This window comes from Typopeltis vanoorti, chromosome 1 (genome assembly GCF_054136105.1).
Source record: "Typopeltis vanoorti isolate ZY-2024b chromosome 1, IOZ_Tvanoo_1.0, whole genome shotgun sequence".
NCBI lineage: Eukaryota > Metazoa > Arthropoda > Arachnida > Uropygi > Thelyphonidae > Typopeltis > Typopeltis vanoorti.
The window spans coordinates 75,957,934-75,983,288 of NC_143549.1; the positions used below are offsets into that span (position 1 = coordinate 75,957,934).

At 36.4% G+C, this 25,355-nt stretch overlaps 1 protein-coding gene across 2 annotated transcripts in view; it reads right to left on the reverse strand.

Moving 5' to 3' along the window:
• The window catches only part of LOC150110102 (uncharacterized), a 268,812-nt gene that overhangs the window by 179,468 nt on the left and 63,989 nt on the right, over nt 1–25,355 (reverse strand). For both annotated transcript variants that reach the window (XM_090391413.1, XM_090391419.1), the window contains exon 3: nt 22,942–23,492. In XM_090391413.1, coding sequence (XP_090247539.1) covers nt 22,942–23,492 — 551 coding nt within the window. The remainder of the gene's footprint in view (nt 1–22,941; nt 23,493–25,355) is intronic.

Consider the following 25,355-nt stretch of genomic DNA (forward strand, 5'->3'; position numbering starts at 1 on the left):
TGCTATCATCTTGGTCACTCGCCTCTGGATCCTCTCCACCTCCTCCCCATCAAGAAGAAACCTCGGTGACCAAATCTGGGCACATAAGTCGAGATGGGGTCTTATCAAGGCTTGATACAGAGGAACAATAACTTGCTTGTCTCTGCTCGTCAAAGTATTCTTCAACATCCAAGTGATTTGATGACCTGATTTAGCCACTTTTGCAATGTGCCCCCCTAAACTTCAACTCCCTGTCCACCAACACTCCCAAGTCCCTGGCCTCATCAATCTCCTGGAGTACAGTTCCACCAATGTGATATACTGCTGCTAATCTTTTCACCACAAAATGCATAACCTCACATTTTGCAACATTAAATTGACATCCATTCTCCTTAGCCCAGACCTCCAATCTATCCAAATCATCCTGCAAAAGTTTGACATCTTCTGCATTCACTATTGCCCTACCCAACTTTGCATCATCAACGAACAAATGAACCGTTCCTTTCAGATCCTTTCCTATATCGTTAATGAACAAATTGAAAAGTAGGGGTCCAAGAACAGAACCCTGCGGCACACCACTAGTCACAGGCTGTCTTTTGGACTCTACTCCTGAGTAAACTACTCTCTGACAGTTTAAAATGTATAAAATTTAATAGATAAAATGATTTGGAGTCACATGGATGACTAGAAAAATTAAACAGGAATTGCAGATGAAAAAAAGATTATAGAAGGCATATAAAGGGGAAGAGAGAGAGAGAGAGAGAGAGAGGGGTGGAGAATAAGGGGATAAAAATTAAAATATGAGAGGAGACTAGTGCTGCAATTCAAGGAGAATCCTACAGAGTTTTCTCTTTATGTGGCAAGTACGAGGAAAAATGATTGTGGACAGATTACCTTACTTAATTGAGACAATGCAGGTGAGCATTGCAGATAACATAGTTAAGTATTGAATGATCACTTTATTAGAGTGGAGTGTTCCATTGTGGTACAGCATGCTTTATTGCTAGATGGATAAGGAGTGGTGAAGTGTTAGAATTGAATGAAGAGGATTTATTCTAAATACCGAGTATGTGAATGTCAGTAAGGTGGGGGGGGGGGGGACTAGATGGAATTTTGTTACATGTTTTAAGGGAATGTGCTGTGGAACTAACTGCCATTAACCTGGCTGTTTGACAAGTCTTGCAATGAAACAAGTTCGTGTAGAGTGGAAGGAAAGATAGTGTCATTGCATAAAGGTGGTGGTGGTGGCAGAATGGAGGTATCAAACTATAGGCAGTTTGTATTTCTTCTGTGGTTGTTAAGATTCTGGAGAAATTGGTCAGAACTCACATACAGAATTGGGCAGATGAGGCAATATTATTTATACAGGCCTACATAGATTTGTTAAGGGACACTTATTTAAGTAATCTGGTTGCTTTTTACAACATGCAACAAAAGCAGTTGACGAGAGTAAAGCATACACTGTCAATTTTTTTGGATTTTGCAAAGGTATTTGACATGATAAAACATAATAAGTTGGTATTCAAGTTGCAATATATGGGTTTGGACATCAGGTAAGCTGAATGGTAAACAGTTTCTGATGCATACCAGATAGTTGTATATAAGGAGCAATATCAGGGAGTAGGAAGTTAAGGGAGTAGGAAGTTACAAGTGGAGTTTCACGGGATTTAGTACTGAACTACTGCTATTCAATTTTTATGCCAAAGACACTGTTACTGGACTACAGGGAGATATTCAGTTTTCTGCAGTTGATGTGAACCTTGGGAGGATTATTAGAAATAGTGCTGATGTTAAGCTGGAATGATTAGCAAATGAATGGGGGATATCAGTTTAATATGTAAGGTTTTGATATTTGGGATTCACAGATTGGGATGCTTTGTACTCACTTGGTGGAGTTATACTACAAGAAGTAGAGGGATCTTGGAGTGATTGTAAACAGAAATGTGAAGGTCAAAGGACATATTACAAAGGTTGTAAAGACATATCAGAGAACTGCTGCTCCTAGGGAGTTTTTTTTTCGATATGTGGCTAGCAGAAGGAAGAATGATTATGGGAGAATGATACTCAGTGATAATAGGAGAATGATAAACACAAAGGACGATATAGCAGAGGCATTTAATGAGCAGTTCATTAAAATATTTCATCTTTTAGTATATTCTTTTGGCTGTTGCAGATTGGATATGTCCTTTTACTACTAAGAACTTCGGGATGACAGCAAAATCTCTACATCTCTTCAGAAATGTAAGGTGATTTAGTAACTTAGCTTTTTTGCATTTGTTCTTTTCTAAGCACTGAACAAAAAAAAGTTCGGTCCTTAAAGGACAAATGCAAAAAAGCTAAGTTACTAAATCACCTTACATTTCTGAAGAGATGTAGAGATTTTGTCATCCCGAAGTTCTTAGTAGCAAAAGGACATATCCAATCTGCAACAGCCAAAAGAATATACTACAAGACTTCATTAGCGTTAATCAGAGAAAGGATACAATATTTCATCTTTGCGATTATAACATAATGCAGAACTTGAGAGCAGTGGGAATAAGGGAAGAATCACGGATGGTGAGTGAGCAGGAGGCATATAAGGAAATGAGTAAACTTGATGTCAACAAGGCCACTGAACTTGATATTATATCACCATGTGTGTTTTGAGGGAATGTTCCAGGGAGCTAACAGAAGCTTTGACTTACCTTTTTAACATGAGTCTTAGGTTGGCTCAAGTTTCAAAGGAGTGGAAAGAGGGCAAAATTGTTCTGTTCATAAAGGGATGATGAGACTAAGGCTTCAAATTATAGGCCAATCAGCTTGTCTGGAGTTGTAGTCAAAGTGTTGGAGAGGTTAGTGAGGACAAGGATCCAGAACTGGGCTGACAGCAACAGAATTCTTTCTAATGGATAGCATGAGTTTGCTAAATGACGATCATGTTTTAACAATCTGTTCACTTATTATAACAAGGTGAAAAATACACTGTACAAGGGGGGGGGGTGCATATAGATTTTGCAAAGGCTTTTAAGAGATTGCTACATGACAAACTAGTAGTTAAATTGTAACAGATGGGGTTGGATAGTAGATTAGTGCACTGGATTAGAGAGACTGGCTGTCTGATAGGTATCAGCAGGTATCATGTGTATGATGAGTGATATCTCAGAAGAGGAAAGTCACTGGTAGTGTGCCCCATGGATCTGTTTTGGGGGCCATTATTATTTAATTTATATGTAATGTCTAACACCACATGTTTGAAGATGATGCAAAGTTGGGGAGAGTTATGAGAAGTAGAGCAGATGTTGTGGCCTTGCAAGAGGACCTGAAGAGATGCCTGAATGGGCAAATGTGTTGGGATATCATTGTAATGTAGCAAAATGGAAGGTTTTAAAATTTTGGAAACAAAGATGGGATGCAGAGTATAGGATAGGTGGGGATATTTTAGAGGAGGTGGAAGAGATGAAAGATCTTAGGGTGATGGTGGATAGGACTTGAAATTTCATAGACATTTTTCTAAAGCTGTGAGGATAATGCAGTGGATTATGGGAATAATGTGGAGAACACAGACATGTAGAAGTAAGGATGTTATAATTCCATTGTACAAGGCTTTGATCAGGCTGCAAATGGATTATTGTGCACAAATTTGGTCACCTGGTTTTCAAAAGGATGATGAATTGTTGGACAGGGTTCAGATATGATTGACTAAGTCTATTTCTGGTCTCTGAAATGTGGAATATGAGGACAAATTGAGAGAATGCAAATTGCAAAGCCTAGTGGATAGAAGGAAGAGAAGAGACATATAAGCCTGGCAAGGGGTAATTACCAGATTGACATGGATGAGATTTTTCACAGAATATCTGGAGAAAGGGAGAAAACAAGAGACCATCCCTGAAAGTTGTAAAAAGGGGTGAGGAGTAGTTTTTTTGGATGAAGAGTGGGTGACATAATAATATTATTATTATCATGATGATAATAATAATAATATTGACAAGGACACTGACCACAAGTAGTGGTCCCATTGTATAAAGCTTTGATCAGACCACATCTGGATTTCTGTGCTCAGATCTGGTCACAGGATTTGAAGGAGATGAAGTAACTTTGGAGAGGATACAGAAAATGATAAAAAAATGATATCAGGACTTTACAATGTGGTTATGAGGAGAGATTGAAGATATGAAAACTGAAAGTTTGGTGAACAGAAGACAAAGGGGGGGGGGGTGCAAGGGTATGGTGGAGACATATAAGCTATTGAAAGGTTATTATTGGATTGACACAGGAGAGTTTCATGTTTTACAAGTAGTCATCCCTGTACCTATAAGTTGCAAAAGGAAGTATGAATAAGACAGTAAGAGAATAAGATGCGGGTTTTTTACACAGAGTGATAGAAACATAGAATGCACTGCCTGAGAGAACAGTAAAAGTGCAAACAGTGGATGAATTTAAGGAGTGGTACAACAGGCTTTATGTTGACATTCTGCAACAAGTCTTATGACTTCATGGAGGTCAGGATAAAAAATAAAAAAATAATAATAGTGTACATCCTGCATTGTTCCTGAATCTCAGGGTGTTAACTCTAACATTCTGGGTTATTGTAAATATAATAAGGGACCTAATAAATATTCAAGTAATATTCAAATTTTTATTTTGTGTGTTAGTATGCTGTTTTAGATGACTTGAAAATTAATGTAAATTATCCAATAAATATGGGTCAAGAATGAAATTAAACTAATAATTTCAGCAGTAAAGCAACACACACACACACACACACACACACACACACACACACACACACACACAATCACCACATGTCTACTCCAAAAACAGTATCCACTTATGTATACATTCAAATTTTAACTATATAAAGATGTAAATTTGCATCACTTTTTGAGTCTTTGCAGGGAGATGCTGCAATCTCCTAGCAACATTCCTAATTTTTTCCCTATTCATATACAATACAAGCTGAGATATCTATTATTATTAATGAACAATAAAGTAATATACATGTAATCATAACTGAAGATCCATTTGTAGACTGAAAGCTGTTACTGTTTATATATTTATTAGAAAATACAAATGCTAAATATAGATTTCAAAAGAATGATAGAAAACGTTTTTTTGTATTATATGACATGTTCTTAGACCACCTTCCTCTTCCTACTGTCAGACACTTTCACAAAACCAGAAGCTCCATTATGTAATTTACAGACAAGCCCTTATTCATAATTTTAGTCCCACATTCTAACAAGCTTTCAAAAAGAATATTTAGCTGGGTGACTTGGAGAATAAATATTCAAGTAATATTCAAATTTTTATTTTGTGTGTTAGTATGCTGTTTTAGATGACTTGAAAATTAATGTAAATTATCCAATAAATATGGGTCAAGAATGAAATTAAACTAATAATTTCAGCAGTAAAGCAACACACACACACACACACACACACACACACACACACACACACACACACACACACACACACACACACACACACACACACAATCACCACATGTCTACTCCAAAAACAGTATCCACTTATGTATACATTCAAATTTTAACTATATAAAGATGTAAATTTGCATCACTTTTTGAGTCTTTGCAGGGAGATGCTGCAATCTCCTAGCAACATTCCTAATTTTTTCCCTATTCATATACAATACAAGCTGAGATATCTATTATTATTAATGAACAATAAAGTAATATACATGTAATCATAACTGAAGATCCATTTGTAGACTGAAAGCTGTTACTGTTTATATATTTATTAGAAAATACAAATGCTAAATATAGATTTCAAAAGAATGATAGAAAACGTTTTTTTGTATTATATGACATGTTCTTAGACCACCTTCCTCTTCCTACTGTCAGACACTTTCACAAAACCAGAAGCTCCATTATGTAATTTACAGACAAGCCCTTATTCATAATTTTAGTCCCACATTCTAACAAGCTTTCAAAAAGAATATTTAGCTGGGTGACTTGGAGAACAAAACAGAGAGAGAAGTAATTTATTGCTAAAAAACTCAGAATGCAAGCTTATCCATCCATCTATTCATTGGACTGCATCAGATGCTATATGGTCACTCAATTCCTCAGGGATGTGCCACTGAGAAATGGACTACAACAGGACTACCTGGTCCTCACCAGGTGATTCTGTTGTATTCCCTTCTGGAGGCTTCGACGCTCTGAAGATCGGTCCCTTCAGACATACACCATTCATCTCATTGAGGGCCAGCCCCTTCCTCTTTTTCCCAGGAACTTTACCTTCTATTACTATTTTGAGAAGTCCTCCTTCCTTTCTTTCAATGTGTCCAAAGTATTTCAGCTTTCTTCTGTCAATATCTTTAAGGAGTCTTAAAGTTCTTCCGAGCCTTTCTTTCACATCCATAAGTTGATGTTGGAAAAGCAGCTGCCTCCAGAATCCTCAACTTTGTTCCTATGGAGACAGATCCATCCTTCAAGATTTTACACAAGTATCTGACTGTTGTTTTAGCTATTCCTATTCTTCTGATGTCTTCTGAACAGCAATTCTTCACATTAATAATGGATCCCAGGAACTCAAACTTACTGACTTCTTCAATTCTTTCTCTGTTAAGGTACACTTTGTTTCTCAGGCACTACCCTGTCTATATTTCATTTGAGAACAATAATCTTTGTCTTGCTAGGATTGAGTTAAAGTCCTCTGTTCTTTCTGATCTCATTAACTTTATCAAGGATTTGTCCTAGTTCTTCCTAGTCATTACAAAGATGTACTGTATTAGCAGCATACTTCAGATTACTGATCGATCTGTCACCTATCCTAATTCCTGTGCTATGCTCATCCAATGCTACACACATGATGTCCTCTGCATAGACACTAAACAGGTGAGGAGAAATTAAGCAAGCTTGCCTAACTCCCTTGCCAACCTGAAGCCAATCAGTTAATCCAACACCTGTTCTTACCATACCTACTTATTCACTGTATAAGTCAGCTATCAACCTGATAATGTGTTGAGGAAAACCCTTTATTTTCATTACCTCTCACAATTTCATATGCTGAACACAGTCAAAAGCTTTGGAGTAGTCTATGAAACATTACTACAGGGAGTCCAAAGCAAGCTTTTTATTTTCTATTCTTTCTTTTTTGGTCTTTCTTTCTGGAAATAAGATGAGTTCAAACAACATTAAAATTCAGTAGATTATCTTCACCCCACTTAAAATGGCAAGACGAAGAAAATGTGCACTGCACAGATTTGGTTGCCGAGTTTTCATAGTGACAAGGATATGTTGGAAAGGGTCCAGAGAAGATTCACATAGTCAGTGATCTTTGGAATGTGGAGTATGAGGACAGATTGAGAGAATGTAAGTTGCAGAGCCTCGTGAATAGGAGGGAGGGGGGGAGTAGGAAATATGATTGAGACACATAAGCTAGTCAGGAGTTGTTATCGGGTCGACATGGACGAGATTTTTCATGGAATGGGAGAGGGGAGTAGAACAAGAGGCCATTGCTGGAAACTGTATAAGGAGGGTGTGAACAGAGGAGTGAGGAGTAGGTTCTTTGCATGGAAAGTGGTTAAAGAGTTATGAAGCCTACAGATTATCAATCTGTAGGCTTCATAAATTAGCTGATAGGCAAAAGAGTGAAGACATGATAAAAACATTTAAATTATTAAAGGAGTGTTATACAATTGACACTGAAGACTTTCTTCAATACATGGCAAGAAGGGAGAGAATAAGGGATCACCGGAAGTTATGTAAGAAGTTAGCAAGAGTCTAGATTTTTTGCATGGAGGTTGGTGAATGGGTGGGTGCATCATCAGTAAATGTGTTTAAGGAGAGGTATAAATAGGTATTGTATGAGTGATTGGAATCATTCACAAAATACCTTGGAATGATTCTTCTGACTCCACAGAGATACCTATATAATGATAATAATAATAATAATGTCCTAATTCACAAACATCAAAATCTGCTTACTGTCCCACTGCCTGTATAAAACAACTGAATATAGATTATGAATATGTGACTCAACTGCACATGCCTATCATGGCATAACTACAATTTTTCTTCTGCACCCCCACCCACTGAGCTTAAATGGACCTCTTCTTCTAGGCTTGAGACCTTCATTAGTCAAACTATTAAGTACATCCCTCATCCCTACATTGGGATATTTCACAATATGGTAGTTTGCTGCTGCATGTCATATAAGAACTTTCGAAATAATCTTGGATGATATAAGTACAATGGGGAAACTCAAATAAAAGTATAGAGGGCATATATAACTTCCCAATACAGCATAAATTTGATGAATTGCATTTTCCATTAAACATTCAGTGAAAACAAATATCACAAATTTAATCGCATTTAAGGTCAGTTATGCATGTTGCTTCAACAAAAGCAGAAAGAAACATAATGGCATGAGGAAATAACAAGGAATGTTAAAGTCTTATTTTATGAAGCAGAATTATTAAACAACCTAAAACAGATGATTTCATTTGCCAACCTGTTATCCAGAATGTTACTTTATACCCTCTAAAACATTGACAATAAATAACACTGTCTATGCTGAAGTTCCAACAGAAATCATTTCAGATTAAATAGACTAATTAAATTGGAGATGATTGGTACAGAAATGAAGTCTGCACAAAATACAGAATGAAGTAATCAAAAAATCTGGATTTTTTTTTTTTAAAGACTATTCTATAACTGGACTTTTTTATAATACGATACAAACATAAAAGAAGAGAACAGGAGAAAAAGAAATACACAAAACGATATCAGAATGAGAACCAAAAGGAAGAAAGAGAAGAAGATCCAGTTCAACTTGGAATGAAAGCTAATGCTGAATTATTATTATTATTATTGTTGTTGTTGTTGCATGGGCACCTCCATGGAGTCCTGGGACTCATTGTGGGAGACCAAAACTATCAACACAATATCTATTGTACCTCTCTTTAAAACCATTAACAGACAAAGCACTCACAACTGACTCAGGTAATCCATTCCATTCATTCATTCATTCGCCAAGCACAAAATCTAGTCTTCACACCCTTGCTAGCCACACTCTTACTCAACTTCTAGGGATGACCTCTTCTTCTGCTCCCTCTAGCCAAGTACTGAAACATTCCCCCCCCCCTGCATTAATTCCAAAAAATCCTTCAAGGAACTTAAATGTTTCTATCATATCCCCTCCCCTGTTTTGCCTATCGACCAACTTTTGCAATTCACAAATCCTCAGTCTATCTTCATAGGGAGCATTCCACAGATCCCTCACCATCTTGGTCACTTGCCTCTGGATATTCTCCACCACATCCTCATCCCAAAGAAACCCAGGTGACCAAACTAGACCAGACCTGAGCACAGAAATCCAGATGTGGTCATATCAAGGCTTTATAAAGAGGAATGATAACTTCCTTATCTCTGTTTGTTAGTGTTCTTCAACAACCAAATAATTCTGCAAGCTACCCTGGCTACTTTAGCAATATGCCCCCTAAACTTCAACTCTCTATCCTGGCTTCATCAGTTTCCTGGAGTACAGTTCCCCTCAATGTGGTACACAGCTTGTAATCTTTGTATCCCAACATGCATTAATTTACACTTTTCCACATTAAATCAACATCCATTATGTTTTGCCCATACTGTCAGCATATTCAAATCATCTTGCAAGCTTGCTACATAACCTTGATTAACTATTACTCTACCCAACTTGGCATCATCAGTAAACAACTGAATATCTCCCTTCAAATTATTTCCTATATCATTTATGTATATAAATGATTTTTGAATAAATAATGAATAAATGATTTAAATTGAAGCCTTTGGCTCTTCATATAATTAGTAACTCTTTGAGATTTCCTTTTGCCTCTTTGGCTAACTTCTTCTCATAATCTGATTTTGCCTTCCTTACCATACTGGTCACTTTTCTTGCCTGATCCTTGTACTATTCCTGAGTTAGCTGGTTACCTTTCTTCTTATATATTCTCCACAACATTTTCTTTTTTTCAGTTCATGCTTAACGATACTACCCATCCAACTAATTCCTACCCAATTTAGCCTCCTGGCCTTCAGTATACAGTGTGATATTGCTTCCTCCAGATATTCCTTGATTATCCCCCTCCCCCTGCTGTGAAAATCCTTCCCTTGTAGATCTTTATGCCATGGTACTGCTTCAAGCTGCTCCCAAAGTGTATCATAGTTGCCTGCCTTATAGTTCCACATATACCCCTTCTATACTGGAAGTTCCATGTTTTGCTATCTCCCAAATCAAGACCACATGATCACTTTCCCCAATTGGAGACAATGTAGCCACCTTAGTTATGGACAGGTCTTCTGACCCTATAACAAGATCCAACACTCTCATATCCCCAAGTCCTAAACATCACATTCTGCTTCAGGTAATTATCTCTCAATAAATTTCATTTCCTTCCTGCCATGTGATCTATCCTTCTTCCAATGTATGTCTCTGAAGTTGAAGTCCCCCATAATAATTACTTGATTTGCACTCATTGTACTAATCTGATGATGCACACTTCTACATCATCCCTGGCACATCCCCCCCATCTGGACTACAACAGCAACCTTTTATTATAGTTTGTCCTATTGACCTCAATCTTACACCAGATTGACTCAAAAGAACTGCCATCTGTCAAAATGACTCCTAATCTTGTTGGCTGCAATTCATCTGCTATCACTAGCAGTACTCCAACTCCTGACCTGTCCACACTATCCTCCCTGAAAATACTAAATCCATCACATTCTGTCCCTGTAACTATGTCATCTGCTGTTAGCCAAGTTTCACTAATGCTTATAACTTTTGGAAAGGTAGCACTAACCAATGCCAAAAACTCTTCCCTCTTATTCCTGATGTTTCTAGCATTTGTATATAGAAACTGTAGCATCCCTCTTCCATGGATCCCCCAACCACCTTTGCATTATGAATTGACTATCCCATTTGATATTATTGCCTGAGAAACTTCATGGTTGCCTTCACACGTACTCATCTAACTCATCTACATCTGCCCTATTTATTTAGTTCCATTAACTAAAATCAGGAAGAAATCAACAGGAAAACTTCAAGAAATAAAAGAGGAGTTAAGAATCATAAAGAAAAGAACTTAGGGACAGAAAATAGATCCTATCCTATCCTAATTTACACTCATGCGTAGACCTACACATTTTACTGTGTAGGTATTCAGAATCGAAATCCTATGGAATAGGTTGGTTATTCCCTATTCCTGGAGATGTCCTATGTTTGTAGTGACGTGTGTTCATGGGGCCAGTTTGCCTGTGCTGGGGGGAGGGGGGGGGGGTACGAAAAACCTGAGTTTCCAGGTGAAAAAAACCCCTACCTCCATATGAGACCGGCTAACTCACCTTTAGTTGAAAGAGACCAGATAAAGGTTCCTCATGTCACTGACAGGAATCAAACCCAGGTCTTTCCGACCAAAGGGCTTCATCTATACTGACTGAGCTACGGAGGTTCTTAGAAAATAGATGAATTATATTATCGTTATTATTATCACATCACCCATGGAGTCAGAGGAATCATTGTGGAGTTAAACATTAAAATCCTTAACACTCCCTGAATTCAGAATTCACAACAAGTTCTGATAATATGTTCCATTCACTCACAATTCTCTACGTAAAAAATTTACTCCTTACACTCTTCTCTCACCTTCTACTCTTATTTATAATTCTCTTTTTATTAATCTGATAAAATCAAGTCATTAACTTAAATGTCTCTATCAAGTTACCTCTTTTTCTCCTATCTGCCAAACTCTGCAATTTATATTCCTTAACCACTCTCTAGAGTCCTGATATTGTCTTAGTCACTCGTCTCTGGACCTTCTCCAATGTTTCCACATCAAAATGAAAATTAGGTGACAAATGTGAGCACAATAAGTGGTCTGATGATGCTTTAAACAGTGGCACAACCACTCACTCCTTATCATAGCAGCAATACGATGTGCAGTCTATGCAATACTTGCAATATACCCTCTAAACTTTGGTCACTCCCAGATCTCAAATCTCATATACTTCCTGCAGTATAGTTTTTTCAGATCTATGCACTCCAAAACCATGAAAATATTAATATTAAAATTACAGCCCATTCATCTGTCCAAGCTAAAAGTCTGTTGAAATGTTCCTGAAGGGAATTAACATCAGCATTCCCTTCGCATCATCAGCAAACAACTGAGGATCCCAGTCAATCCACATGAAATATTATTAACAAATAAGTTAAACAGCAAGGGTGCAAAAATGGCATGCAGTTTATTATTATTATTATTATTATTATTATGTGACACCTCCTGGGAGTCCAAAAACTCATCAAGGGAGAGTGTGCCAACAGCATCAAACAATTCCCCTTCCAACTACTAACTGGGCTCAAACTTGCTTAAGCTTTTGTGAGCTATTAGTAGCAGAGGCGCTACCAAACGAGCAACCTTTGCTGACGATATATGTATATATGTATAAATTGAAATTGATGGACGAAAGAACATATTTGGAGAGTGTTGTTCAGAGAAAATTTGGAAGTGCAACATCAGGGAAATTAGAGATATTAGGTGGATGCAATCAAGCATGTGTATGGCCAACCCCCCCACGGGATAAACAAGTGCATCTACAAATATTATTATGCAATGCAGAATGAGATTTCACAGGTTTCCAATTCGAATGGGTTGGTAATGACATTACACAAGGGTAATTTTGGGTTCAAGGGAATGTTGAAACACATGTGCACAAATGCCTGAAGTATCAGGTATAAGGGAGAGGGGTTTTTGCCACCCCCCCTCATTGCAGCAATTACAACTTGCCCAAAAATTATAAGCATCTGAGATAGAATTTACATTCAGAATTACAGTTTGCAATTCAAAATTACAGTTTGAAGAATGTAAATTCTATTTCTGCAAACAGAGAGAATTAATACATAGAATTAATAAATTATAGGGATAGAATGTAAAGGTATTATATTTTCAGGGAGGATAGAGAGAATAGGACAGGAGGTAGGGTATTGCTGATAATAATAAATAGTGCCAGTGGTTTTGGGGCAGTATGGTGTGAGATAGAGGTGAATGGAATCAAATACTTGTGAGATGTTGTTATACACCAGGTAATGTGGATGGTGGTGATAATGAAATGTACAATCAAATTAGCCAAGTAAATAAGAAAAAGGTGATCATTACGGGTGATTTTAATTATGGCAATATAGACTGGAATGATGAGATAGCCACTGGAAGTAAAGAAAATGAGTTTCTTGAGTTTTTGAAGGATAACTACCTCAGACAGTATGTAACAGAGGACACACAAGGATTGAGGGTCTTGGATTTGGTCATCTCATCAGAGGATGTAATTATAAATGAGATGTCAAATCACCCTCAAGTTGGTGAGAGTGACAATGAAGTGATTACCTGAGTGCTTGCCAGCAGTGAGAGAACCTCTGTGAGAAAAGGATATATGTGGAACTACAAGGGGGATGATTATGAAGAGCTCAGGAGACATCTTGCATGTGTAGCATGGAATGAGGAGTTAGATGGAAAAGAGAGCAATGCAGCTTGGGGGATTTTCAAAAACTATTTAGTAGATGCAATGTCTAAATGTATTCCAAAGGTGAGAAGGTTAAATAAGGTGGGTGTGAGATGGATGAATAAAGAGATTAAGTATGCGATACAGAGAAAAAGGGCATTGTGGAGGCAGCATAAGAGAAGTGGAAAGAACCAATTCCATGAGGTCTACAAAGACCAAGCAAGGAGGGTGACTTGGTTGGTGAGGGTAGCTAAAGAGAGGTATGAACAGCAGTTGGCTAATGAAGCCAAAAAAAAAATCCTAAGGAATTCGTTTGATATGTAGCCAGCAAAAGAAAGAATAATTATGGAAGGATGACATTGATTGGAGAAAATGGTATAAAGACAGCTGATGCAGAATGTGTGGTGGAGATACTTAATGAACAGTTCATAAAGATCTTTCAATTTTGTGGAGGGATTGAGAGCAGTTGATGATGGGGAGGAGAGACTGACTGTAGGTGAGCAAGAGGTGTATGGGGAGTTGAGTAAACTAGATGTTAATAAGGCTGTGGGACTTGATAATATATCACCACATATTCTGAAAGAATGTGCCAGGGAGTTGACACCTGCCTTGACATATTTTTTTTAATATGATTCTTGCACTCGGTCAATTTCCTAAGGAGTGGAAGGAGGGCAAGATTATGCCACTTCATAAAGGAGGTGATCGAACTCAAGCATCAAAATATAGGCCTATCTGTGTGTCAGGTTGTGGTTAAGTTGTTAGAGAAGCTTGTGAGAACTAGGATCCAGAGTTGGGTTGATAACAATGGTATTATCTTTGATGGACAGCATGGATTTGCTAAAGGGAGGTCATGTTTTAGTAATCTACTTACTTATTACAATAAAGTGACTGCTTCTTCCTTGGACAGAGGAAACGAATACACAGTAATATACTTGGATTTCGCAAAGGCTTTTGATAGAGTACCTCATGATAGGTTGACAGTCAAACTAGAGCAGATGGGGTTGGATATTAGATTGGTGCATTGGATTGGAGACTGGCTATCTGATAGGTATCAACAAGTTGTGTATGGGGGTGCGATATCCAGGAAAAGGAAAGTCACTAGCAAGTGTCTCAGGGGTTTGTTTTAAGTCCATTACTGTTTAACTTGTATATTAATGATATAGGTGAAGATTTGGATGGGGATATTCAGTTGTTTGCAGATGATGCAAAGTTGGGACGAACCATGAAGTGTAGTGAAGATGTTGTGGCCTTACAGGAAGACTTGAATAGATTGAGTGATTGGGCAAGGAAATTGGGATGTGAATTCAATGTTGCAAAATGTAAGGTTTTAAAATTTGGAAAACAAAGATGGGACACAGAATTTATGCTTGGTGAGAATATATTGTTGGAGGTAGAGGAAATAAGAGATCTGGGGGTGATAGTGGATAAGGATCTAAAATTTAGGGGACACATCACCAAAATTGTGAAGACAACACAAAGGCTTCTGGGAATGATGTGTAGGACATTGACGTGTAGAAGTAGGGAGATTCTTGTTCCATTGTATAAGGCTTTGATTAGGCCACACATGGGACTATTGTGCCCAGATTTGGTCACCGAGTTTTCAGAAGGATAAAGAGATGTTGGAAAGGGTCCAAAGGAGACTGACTAAGGTAGTTTCTGACCTCTAGAATGTCGAGTATGAGGAAAGATTGAGAAGATGTAATTTGTAGTCTGGTTGACAGGAGGAAGATGGGAGATATGATACAGACCTACAAGTTGGTAAGGGGTTGTTATAGGATCAATGCTGGAGAAGTTTTACAGAGAATAGTGGGAGATCAGGGGAGAACCAGAGGTCATCCCTGGAAACTGTATAAAGAGGTTGTGAGTAGGGGAGTGAGAGGCAGGTTTTTTTCATGCAGAGTTGTGAATGATTGGAATGCCTTGCCTGAGAGTGTGGTGTCTGCAAGGAGTTTGAGTGTGTTTAAGACACGGTATGATGAGATGTGTGTGTGATAAAAGGACCTCCCAGATGAGTCTTTGACTGCATGAGGTCTTGGGGTAATAATAATAATAATAATAATAACTAAAGAACTAAGATAAACAAAATTAGAAGTTAAAGAGGATTTTAAATCTGGGGAGATCATTCATTTGAGGATATCTGGTGTGAGATAGAGAACAACAGGACAAAATATATTGTTGGTTGCTCCTATAGACCAAGGTGTCCACAGGAAGATGTAGATGCCATGCATCAGCAGAATAGCACACTAAGTGAAAGACGAGCAGTTATTATGGGAGACTTCAACTATGGGAACAAAGACTGGAGGAAGGAAAGGGACCATGCAGGATGAAAGTGGAATTTATACAGTTGTTAAGGGATTACCTGTAACAGATACTCTGCCTCCAATTGGGAAGAGTGACAAGGCAGTCTTTTTCCAGTCTGGCAGGTTGTAAACATGTGGAATTCTCTGTCAAAAAAAGGTTAATGAAGCTGGTAATTAGGACAGACTTAGAAGGCATCTAACTTGGATCACTGCCATGACTTGAGAAGCTACAAGGAAAGAATGCCAAGTAGTGCATGGGAAGTAGTCAGAGAGATTGCTTGAGAGAAGCAGTATCAAAGTGCATACCTAAGGGTCAGGAGGATAAACCAAGTTGGGATTAAGTGAATGAGTAGAGATATAAAGCAAGATTTGCAAAAAAAGAAAACACTATGTAGGGAATATAAAGAAAAAAAAGGTGATCAGCATACTCATGAGCAGTACAAAGTGCAAATAAGAAGGGTAAGTAGTATGGCCTAAGGGTGATTAGTAAAAAAGATCAAATCAGATTATGAGAGAAAATTAGCTAAGCAGGGGCCAAAGTAAATCAAAAGTTGTTTTTTTTTGTTTTGTTATGTAGCAAGTAAGAGGAAAAATGACTATGGTAGGATGACTTTAATCATTGCTGGTAGTAGGAAGGTGACAGAGGCAAAAGAAATTGTTCAGTTGCTGAGTGATCATTTTGTAAAGGTGTATCATATAGAGGAAGATTTTGCAGTTGATGATGTGACAGAGATGCATATCAAAATTGAGATTTCAATATGCTGACAGGAGGTGTTCAGCATATTAAAAAATATCAATGTGAATAAAGCAAGGGGACTGGATGCAATGTCAACCTGTGTATTACATGAATGTGAAATATAATTTATATCAATCGCCTCTTAGATTGATATCAATCTAAGTCTCAGCTCTGGCAGGATTCTAGTGGGGGGGGAGTGGAAAGAGAGTAAGATAGTTCCATTAAAGGTGGCTCCAAGACAGGAGTAGCAAACTACAGATCAATTAATATATCAAGAGTGGTTGTGAAAGTATTAGAAAAGTTGATTAAAGGTAAAATCCAACTGGGTAGGGATTCGATACTCTATAGTGGGCAGCATGGCTTTTGTAAAGGGTAGTTCCTAGTAATTTATTCACATTTTATAATAAAGTAACAGCAGAATTGGATAAAAGAAATAGCTGCACTATGATACTACTGGACTTTGCAAAGATAGAATACTACATGGAAAACTATTACAAAAATTGGAGCAATGGGAACAGATATGAAGCTAGCAGCATGAATAGGAAGGTGGATGACAGACATGATAGAGAGTAGTATATGGTCAAGTGGAATCCATGAGAATGAGGGTGACTAATAGAGTACCCAAGGGTCTGTACTGTACTGTACTAGGGCCACTACTCTTTAATTTGCATATTAATGATATAGAGAAGCATTTAAGGGGGAATATTCAGTTGTTTGCTGATAATCCAAACTTGAGAGAGCAATAGGATATAAAAGTGATGTCGATATCCTGCAGGATGACTTAAATAAATTGGCACTGTGGATAAAAGATAATAATTATCAGTTTAATGTTGCAAAATGTAAGGTTAAGCACTTGGGTTGAAAAAAGTTACATGAAATGTGTCATACTGATTGCAATGGATTGCAGGAAATGATGAAGCTAGGGAGTTGGGTATAATGGTGAATGAGAGTTGAAGTTCAGAGGGCATATTGCAAAAGTTGGTAAAAACAGCTCAAAGGATTACTTGGATGTTGAAAAATACACTATCAAGTAAAGGTAGGGAAGTTACAGTAATCTTACAAGATGCAACAAAAACAGCTATGTTTTGGCTGTATCTTGACTATTGTGCAGAAATTTGTCACTGGTTTTTTTGGAGATTAGTAGAGTGACTAATCTCCAAAAGAGGTGGTAGAGAGGATTCAGAGAAAAGTGACCAAGCTGGTGGCAGGTCTGTGAAATGCTCCCTATGAGGATAGGTTGAAGGTGTGTGGTTTACAAAGTTTGGTTGATAGGCCGAAAGGAGGAGAGATGATAGAAACTTATAAAATATTAAAGAGTTTTATAAAATTGATGCAAAGTAAATTTTTGAATTTTATTATTATTATTTATGTGGATACTCCATGGAGTCAAAAGACTGATCACTAGAAATGTAGGTGACCAAATCTGTGCACAGGCCACATGTTGACAGTGGTCAACATGTGGCCTAATCAAAGAGTGATAATAACCTCCTTATCTTTACTTGTCAATGTAAAGATAAGGCAAAATAGCTCCTCTTGCAATATGTTCTCTGAATTTCAAATCTCTATCTACCATCACCCCAGATTCCTATCCTTGTCAATTTCCTGTAATCTAGTACCATCAATATGATACAAAGTATATAATCTTTTCATCCCAAAGTGCATTATCTTACATTTTTCAACAATAAATTAATAACCATTATCCTCTGTCCACCCTGCCAATTTATTTAAATCATCCTGAAGGATATCTATATTACCATTATCAACTATTGCCCTTCCCAGTTTTGCATCATCAGTAAATAACTGAATATCCCTTCCCCTCAAATCTTCTGCTATATCATTAATGTATAAATTAAAGAGTAGTGGTCCTAGTACAGAGTCTTGGGACACTCCACTAGTCATCCTCATTTGTCTTGCTTCCACTCCAACATACACCACCCCCAGATGTCTGACATTATAATTCCATAATGTTAGAATCAAACTCTAAAATAGGCTTCTGGAAGTTTGTTGTAGGATTCAATTCTAGTCAATGACCAGAGCAACTTCTTCAAGGCCTTTTTCAACCTGTTTCTGACTTAGTTGTTCTTTATCTTGAATGAGTACGGTTTTCCCTTCCAGATACTTTGGTTTTTCATTCCACAAAATAGGCTGGTCATAAGAACACGTTACATTTGCAGTTTACAAATGTAACAGACAAAAAGCAGATAGAATTAACTGTAGGTTAACTGAGTTTCCAAGTTAACTAAGTTTTCAATTGAGTTACTTGGTTCCATTAAACCTAACATCAAAGAGAAGATGATGGGATACCACTAAACTACTTTAAACCAATAAACTTTTTTAGGCCTTTATTCAGAGATTCCCAATTAGTCAATCTCTGAAACAAGCATGTAGAATTTTTTATGGAAGAAAAAAATCCCTCCCACTCAAAACCTCAACCACAGAACTTATACTACTTCATACAATAACGTTAAGTAGTGTTTAGAAAAATGGGATGGCATGGTGACCATAAAGCAGCTGCTTAGCCTTACTCTCCTACCCTGAAAAGACATTGGGCCACGAAACTGACATATCAGTTATGACTAAGGGCAAAGACCAGCGGATCACTGATTTCCATCAAACTAGTAATTATTATTACATGACACCTCCAGGCAGTCCAAAGACTCATCAAGGGAAGCACCTACTCTACAACTCTCTACCACTCAATCCAATAACTACTATTACTTTCATCATCTACACCAACGCCATCTGCCGCCAATCACCGCCACTAGTATTTTCACAGAAAGCACAAACATCCATGGCCACAGCAGGATTCGAACCCGCAGCCTTTTGACTGGAGAGCAGATATGCTAACCACTCGGCCAACCAGGCAGGCATTTAATTCATTAATAAAATAAATAATTCATCTACTCTTGCAATTTTTAGAAACTGAGGTTATATTAAAATATTACCGGATATAACTTTTTGATGTTAAAAAAATTCTCAAAATTAAAAACAAGTAATGCAATTTAACATCGACTGATGCTCATAAAAATGAAATAACTTCTATCTAAAAACTATAAGCATGATGATTCATGTAAGGTAATTTTGTAAAGGGAGGAAAGGTTCAAATCATATTTATTTCAATAAATATTTTTTTGCAAACATCATGTTATTTATAAGTATTTAACATAATTTTTAACATAGGCATTTGAAAATATCACAGAACTAGTTTCTACAAAACTGTCATTAAAATAAAATAGCAAATTATCCAATGCAGTGATTAGAAAAATAAAAGGCAGTTAGCATTAGTAAATAAATTCACCGTAAGAATGATATCTTGTCAAATTTCAAAATAATTTTATTTTCACACATGTGAAATTTTTTATCTGTCATAAACAAACAAAATAAACTGTAAAGAAAAAAAAGTTAAAATATTAAAGGACACTTCCTGAAAAAATAAATTCCAAGTCCAAATTTTAACTTATGGATCTGAGAGCTGGGTTAGAAATAAAACACTTGACCAAAGACTATAGACCGCAGATATGAGACTCCTGAGAAGGACCAGGGGCATGGACAGATGACATCAGCGGCAATATCATATTAAAAACGAGGAGATTATTAAATAACTTGACATTGTTAGCATCCAGGAATGTGTGAGCAGAGCTAATCTCAGGCGACATGGTCACTTAAAGAATGGGAAAGATTAGCAAAACAAGTGTTCTCTGCCAGGTTGGCAGGAAAAAGAGACCCAGAGGAAGACCAAGATATAGGTGGATTGATACAGTAAAAAGTGCCTTAGAAGATAGAAATATAAGATCTGACAATGTTCGAGTTTTGACAGGTAACGGATTGATTTGGAGGAAAATTGTAAATAGGACGTAAGTAATGATGTAAGTTTTTCATGTAGTACTTTCATATCCTGTTACACTCCTTGAGGGTACATGTCAGGAATTTGATGTTGATGATGAGAAACTCCAAGTATATCTTAAGTAGACTCAAAGGTCACTCTTTAATGGCCCTCAACAACTGCTGTTAATCCCTTAATTGAAAAATCCTAAGGTGATTTGTGTATTTCACCCACTTTGGCTGGTAGGAAGATTAAGATCACCAAACATGGTTCACAACTGCTTCTTATCATAACTTAATGTAGCATAAAAATTAGTTTACACCAATCAAACTTCTGTGAATTCTATCTGTGCAATATAATTAGGATGCTTGATTCAAATATCAAGCAAACTCTTTTGGGTAATTCATTTTAGAAATTATGAACCTTACAACCGTGTTACAAATAACTCCTTTAATTACTGCTAGAGAAGTTCCACCTACAATGGTACTACTGATCAACATCAGTAGTACCATTGTACTACTGATGTTGATCTGTTCATCTGTTCCTGTACTTTATGATATGTACTATTAAGTTTTTCATTATATATGCATGCATTAATCCTGCACATGAAAGGCTGCAGGATGCAGGGACGAATGCTGGTCTTGAAATTCATGCTTGCTCTTGTTATCATTCAGGGAGCGTGAGGTGTGATTGAAGTTGATTAGCAGAATAATGGATTACTGATGGTTCTAGTTCATAAAGAAGTACTACGGTTCTTCTTTATGAACTGGTCAATAATATCGTCATAAAAAGTTGGTTGTAACTTAATTTTCCCAAGCAACACACACACACACTTGCAAAGGCTGCCTGAAGCTCACTGGCTAAAGCTACGTTGACTGCATATCGCCTGTGTTTAAGCAACAGAGTGAGACGACATGAAATCACAGTGCTGCTGCGAGAACCTGGAAGCTCCTACAACCGAGCAAGCCAAGGTAGTTTTGACTAGACAAGCAAGCATTGGCCTTCGATACACAGCTCAAAGTTCAATTATTGCCGCACAAGCTTAAGACGTCTTCTGTCTACAAAAATAAAAGCCTAAATGGAATGCTTATAAATGCATGCATTTATTAACAAATAAATATTACTTCTTTCTCAATTAATGAGCTTGTGCAGCAAGCATAGCAAGCATGGAGAATTTGCCCCTGGCAGGATGTATATCACATCAGTGACACATGCAGACAGAGGGCTAAGAAAAGAATACTTACCTATTCATGTTTACATGTCTATTACCTATGTACCTATTCATGAGAAAACCCTCTATCAGAGGACAGGGATTGACTAAATTAAAATGGAAGACAAAACGTTACTCCTGTTACAATGAGGTTTAACAATCAATCTCTTTCCTCTTTTTTTTTTTTTTTAATGTGACTCTCACAAAAGTTTGAAAACTTATAGTACATAAGTACCATGTAGGTAGGCTTAAGATTTCTGTATTTTTATTTTATTTATTTTCTCAATTTTTTTTAATTTAATTTTCGCATAATCAGGAAATCTTATTCCAGAAAACACACATGGAACTTTTTTCGGCTTACTCCAGACTTCCGATAATCATGCCAATGGTTTCACACTAGGATTCAATAGAATAATAAGCATTATTTACGAAATAAAATGAAGCTGCTTCATGTCTGGATTATCTCTGCATATTTCACTCAATCCATAATGACGTTTAGATTTGCTTCTTTTTTTTTAACACACATTAATTTATGTGATAATGATCACTAACTGCTGAGTGATATAAAAAAATAAAAAATACGAATAATGTATGTAAAAAATATTTACATACATTATATAACAAGTATACATTATATTAATACTATAGTAATAATAATTATTATTAATTACGTTACAATCTGAAATAATGTAAGTATGAACGATATTACAAAGGTTTTCGTTTGAAGGTGAGTTAGCCGGAAACTAGGGTTTTTTTCATCCCGCATACAGGCAAATCGGCCTTCAGAACACACGTAATTTACAGATAAAAAATAGTTGATGGTGGTGATGGGCAGTAGATGGCGCTGATAGTAGTTGTATGCAGTAGAATAATTAAGTAGTAAATTGAGGAGACGGTTAGATGTGTAGCGGAGTGCTCTTTCGCGATGAGTCCTTGGAGGTGTCACATAATAATAATAATTTGCCATTTGAATACGTGATTAATTTCCAAAAACATGACAACGATTTACTACATTAATTAAAAATATCATTTTTTTTAATAGGACTCTCGCAAAAGTTTTAAAACTTATAGTACATAAGTACCATGTAGATTCAAAACGTAATTTGATTGATTTGACCGTCAGATAATGAGGCCCGTTCTGCCATAAAATTGTAATATTCTTTATTTAACCGACAATTAAATGTATTTTTTTTTGCGTACCTTATTTGCCGCGATTATCGTATTATCTTTTACAGTAATAAAAATATTCCGGTGATTTCATTTCTAATTCAAAGCGTTTCGCTTTTGTGATTTTCAATGCTACACCACATTTGAAATAGTTACTTTACTTTTTTACCTTTCCCAGCTTTGCAAACCTTTGTGATATCGTAGTCCTCAAAAAGACATATTTATATAAAATAAAAAAATGAATATAAACTTACTGGATTCCAGTTCATGGTGGAATTTCTTGGCTGCCTTGTGTCTTCTTCGTCATTACAGTTCCTACTAAGGTAATACTCCAACTTATTTCTGTGAAATGGTGATTCGGTTGGATCCGTTGAAGAATTAATATCTAAATGCTTTAAATCATTTTCGCAGGATAGCAATGATGGAGATTCAGTAAACTGAGATGAAGGAAGCGGTTTGCTATTCGAGGTATACCTTTCAATTTCACTTGGAAAATCTATCACATCGTGATTTTCAGAATAATTAATCGAAGGAAACAAATCAGGGTCTAAAATGGAACGATGGTTTTGTTTTTCCAAATATGTTGGCGACTCACTGCATGAGTCATGCTGCAACGAGCCTTTTGCGCTATCTGTGTCTCCCATGCTACTGCTGTGCTTATCAAAATCTTCGTCCTCCTCTATATCGCATTCTTCCGCTGTGCTACTGCGTTGATCATCTGTAACTCCAGAGTCACACTCTGTCGGACTAGTCTTGATTACATCATCTTCGCTGCCACCATCAGTGGGCAGAGGTATCCCAAGGTCTTTAAAAAAAAATTTTAAAAAAATCGAAATAAGGGTGTATTACGACAATGATTAATTGTGCTCACAGAACGATAATTAAAGATTATAAACACAAACCAAATTGAAAGCATAATTAAACTTAACACAAAACACAAAAATAACAATAATCATTACTTGGGTTATGCACTAAACCATTTAGTAAACACGTCATTTGCAAGCATTACTTGACTGCGTAACTGTACTATTTACATAATCAAAATTAACTAGGGGAAAAAAATATTATTTACAGATGTTATCCATCATCGAACACTTTCGTAGTCACCATTTTGTTGAAGTTAATAATAAAGTATTAAATTTCAATAAATGTGCATGCAATCGCCTGTTTAGCAGTAGCAGTGTGTTAAGAAAGAAATAAGCTTCTTTCAAAAAAAAAAAAAAAAGATTATGAAAAGATCGGCACTATTTGAGCACCCCAGCTTAACAGCAGGATCGGGGGGGGGGGGGGATATTTCTTTACATTGCTATACTTCACAGTATAAACCAATTGTCTAATTATTTCATGCATCTTGAGGAAATGGTCTCATTAAATTTGACACAAAAATGGTCATATTCAATATAATATTCCAAATTCTGTTCGAAAAAAAGCACATAATTTGAGGAAACCACTTAATACAGTATTTAATGTGTGTGTGTGTGTGTGTGTGTGTGTGTGTGTGTTTGGTGATGCAGTTACAAATTACGCTCTCGAAATTATTAAATCTGTTACCCAGGGATATTTCACACTTGAGCTACCAAGTGTTTGTCTATAAGAAAATGTTTAATAGAAATGTATATCAAATCACTCCGATACCACTGTCTAAAAAAATAATAAACAAACATACAAATTTCTACGATACCCACTTAAAAATATATTCCTCAAACGACTTTACAAAATTCCATCGTGCCATTTAAAGGCTACGTCGCCTACACAAAACCACACCTATTAAAATTGTACGAAAGAATTCTGATTGTGTGGGCATCTCAACGTTGGTATGCAACCTTTTCTAGATGTGACATAAACGAGACTTCAGTGTTAACAACTAGTAAACAAGCTCGGCTGTTTTTAACTCTATAAATTCGAAGAACGATATAAAATGAAAAATAGATACATATACACATATTTACTACTACTAATAATAATAATAATATACTTTTTAGTTTTTTGATTAATGAAATGTGATAAAAAAATAATACCATACCTCAAGCAACTAATTTAATTATATTAATTTGTTAATGTTTCAACTATAACCATATCTACGACACCTGCAAGTTAGGAACGGCACCACGTACAACGATATACAATTATATTATAGATAAATAAATTGTAAACAGCATACAATTTTTAAAACAATATACGATTTTTAAGATATATAATTATATTACATTATTATTATTATTATTATTATTATTTCAATATTTGGTTAACAGAGTTGACAGTAAAAAAAAAAAAAAAAAGTAACAACATAGAGCATAAAGAAATCTTTGACTGGCAAATGAGTCCAATTCGGTCCTTATCCAAAGGCCAAGGAATCGACCAGATATCGTCGTAAAATGTGCGATGTCCTTAAGAGTGCCGTTTTCTGGAATTCAGATGGTGTTACATTTATGAGGATCAGCTTTCTGGATGTTTCATAAATGCTCTTCGTATTGCTCCTATGACAGTTGGAACTGTTGTTGCTATTTTGTTTCCAAATCGTTGAATTTCAATCTCCAGATTTCTTTCATGAATTTTTTTCTTTGACTGCGCTGTACCCTGGTATTATTACATCAATAAACTACACATGTTATTGTTGTTCGATTACAGTGATGTCTAGCATATTATTATTATTATTATTATTCCTGAT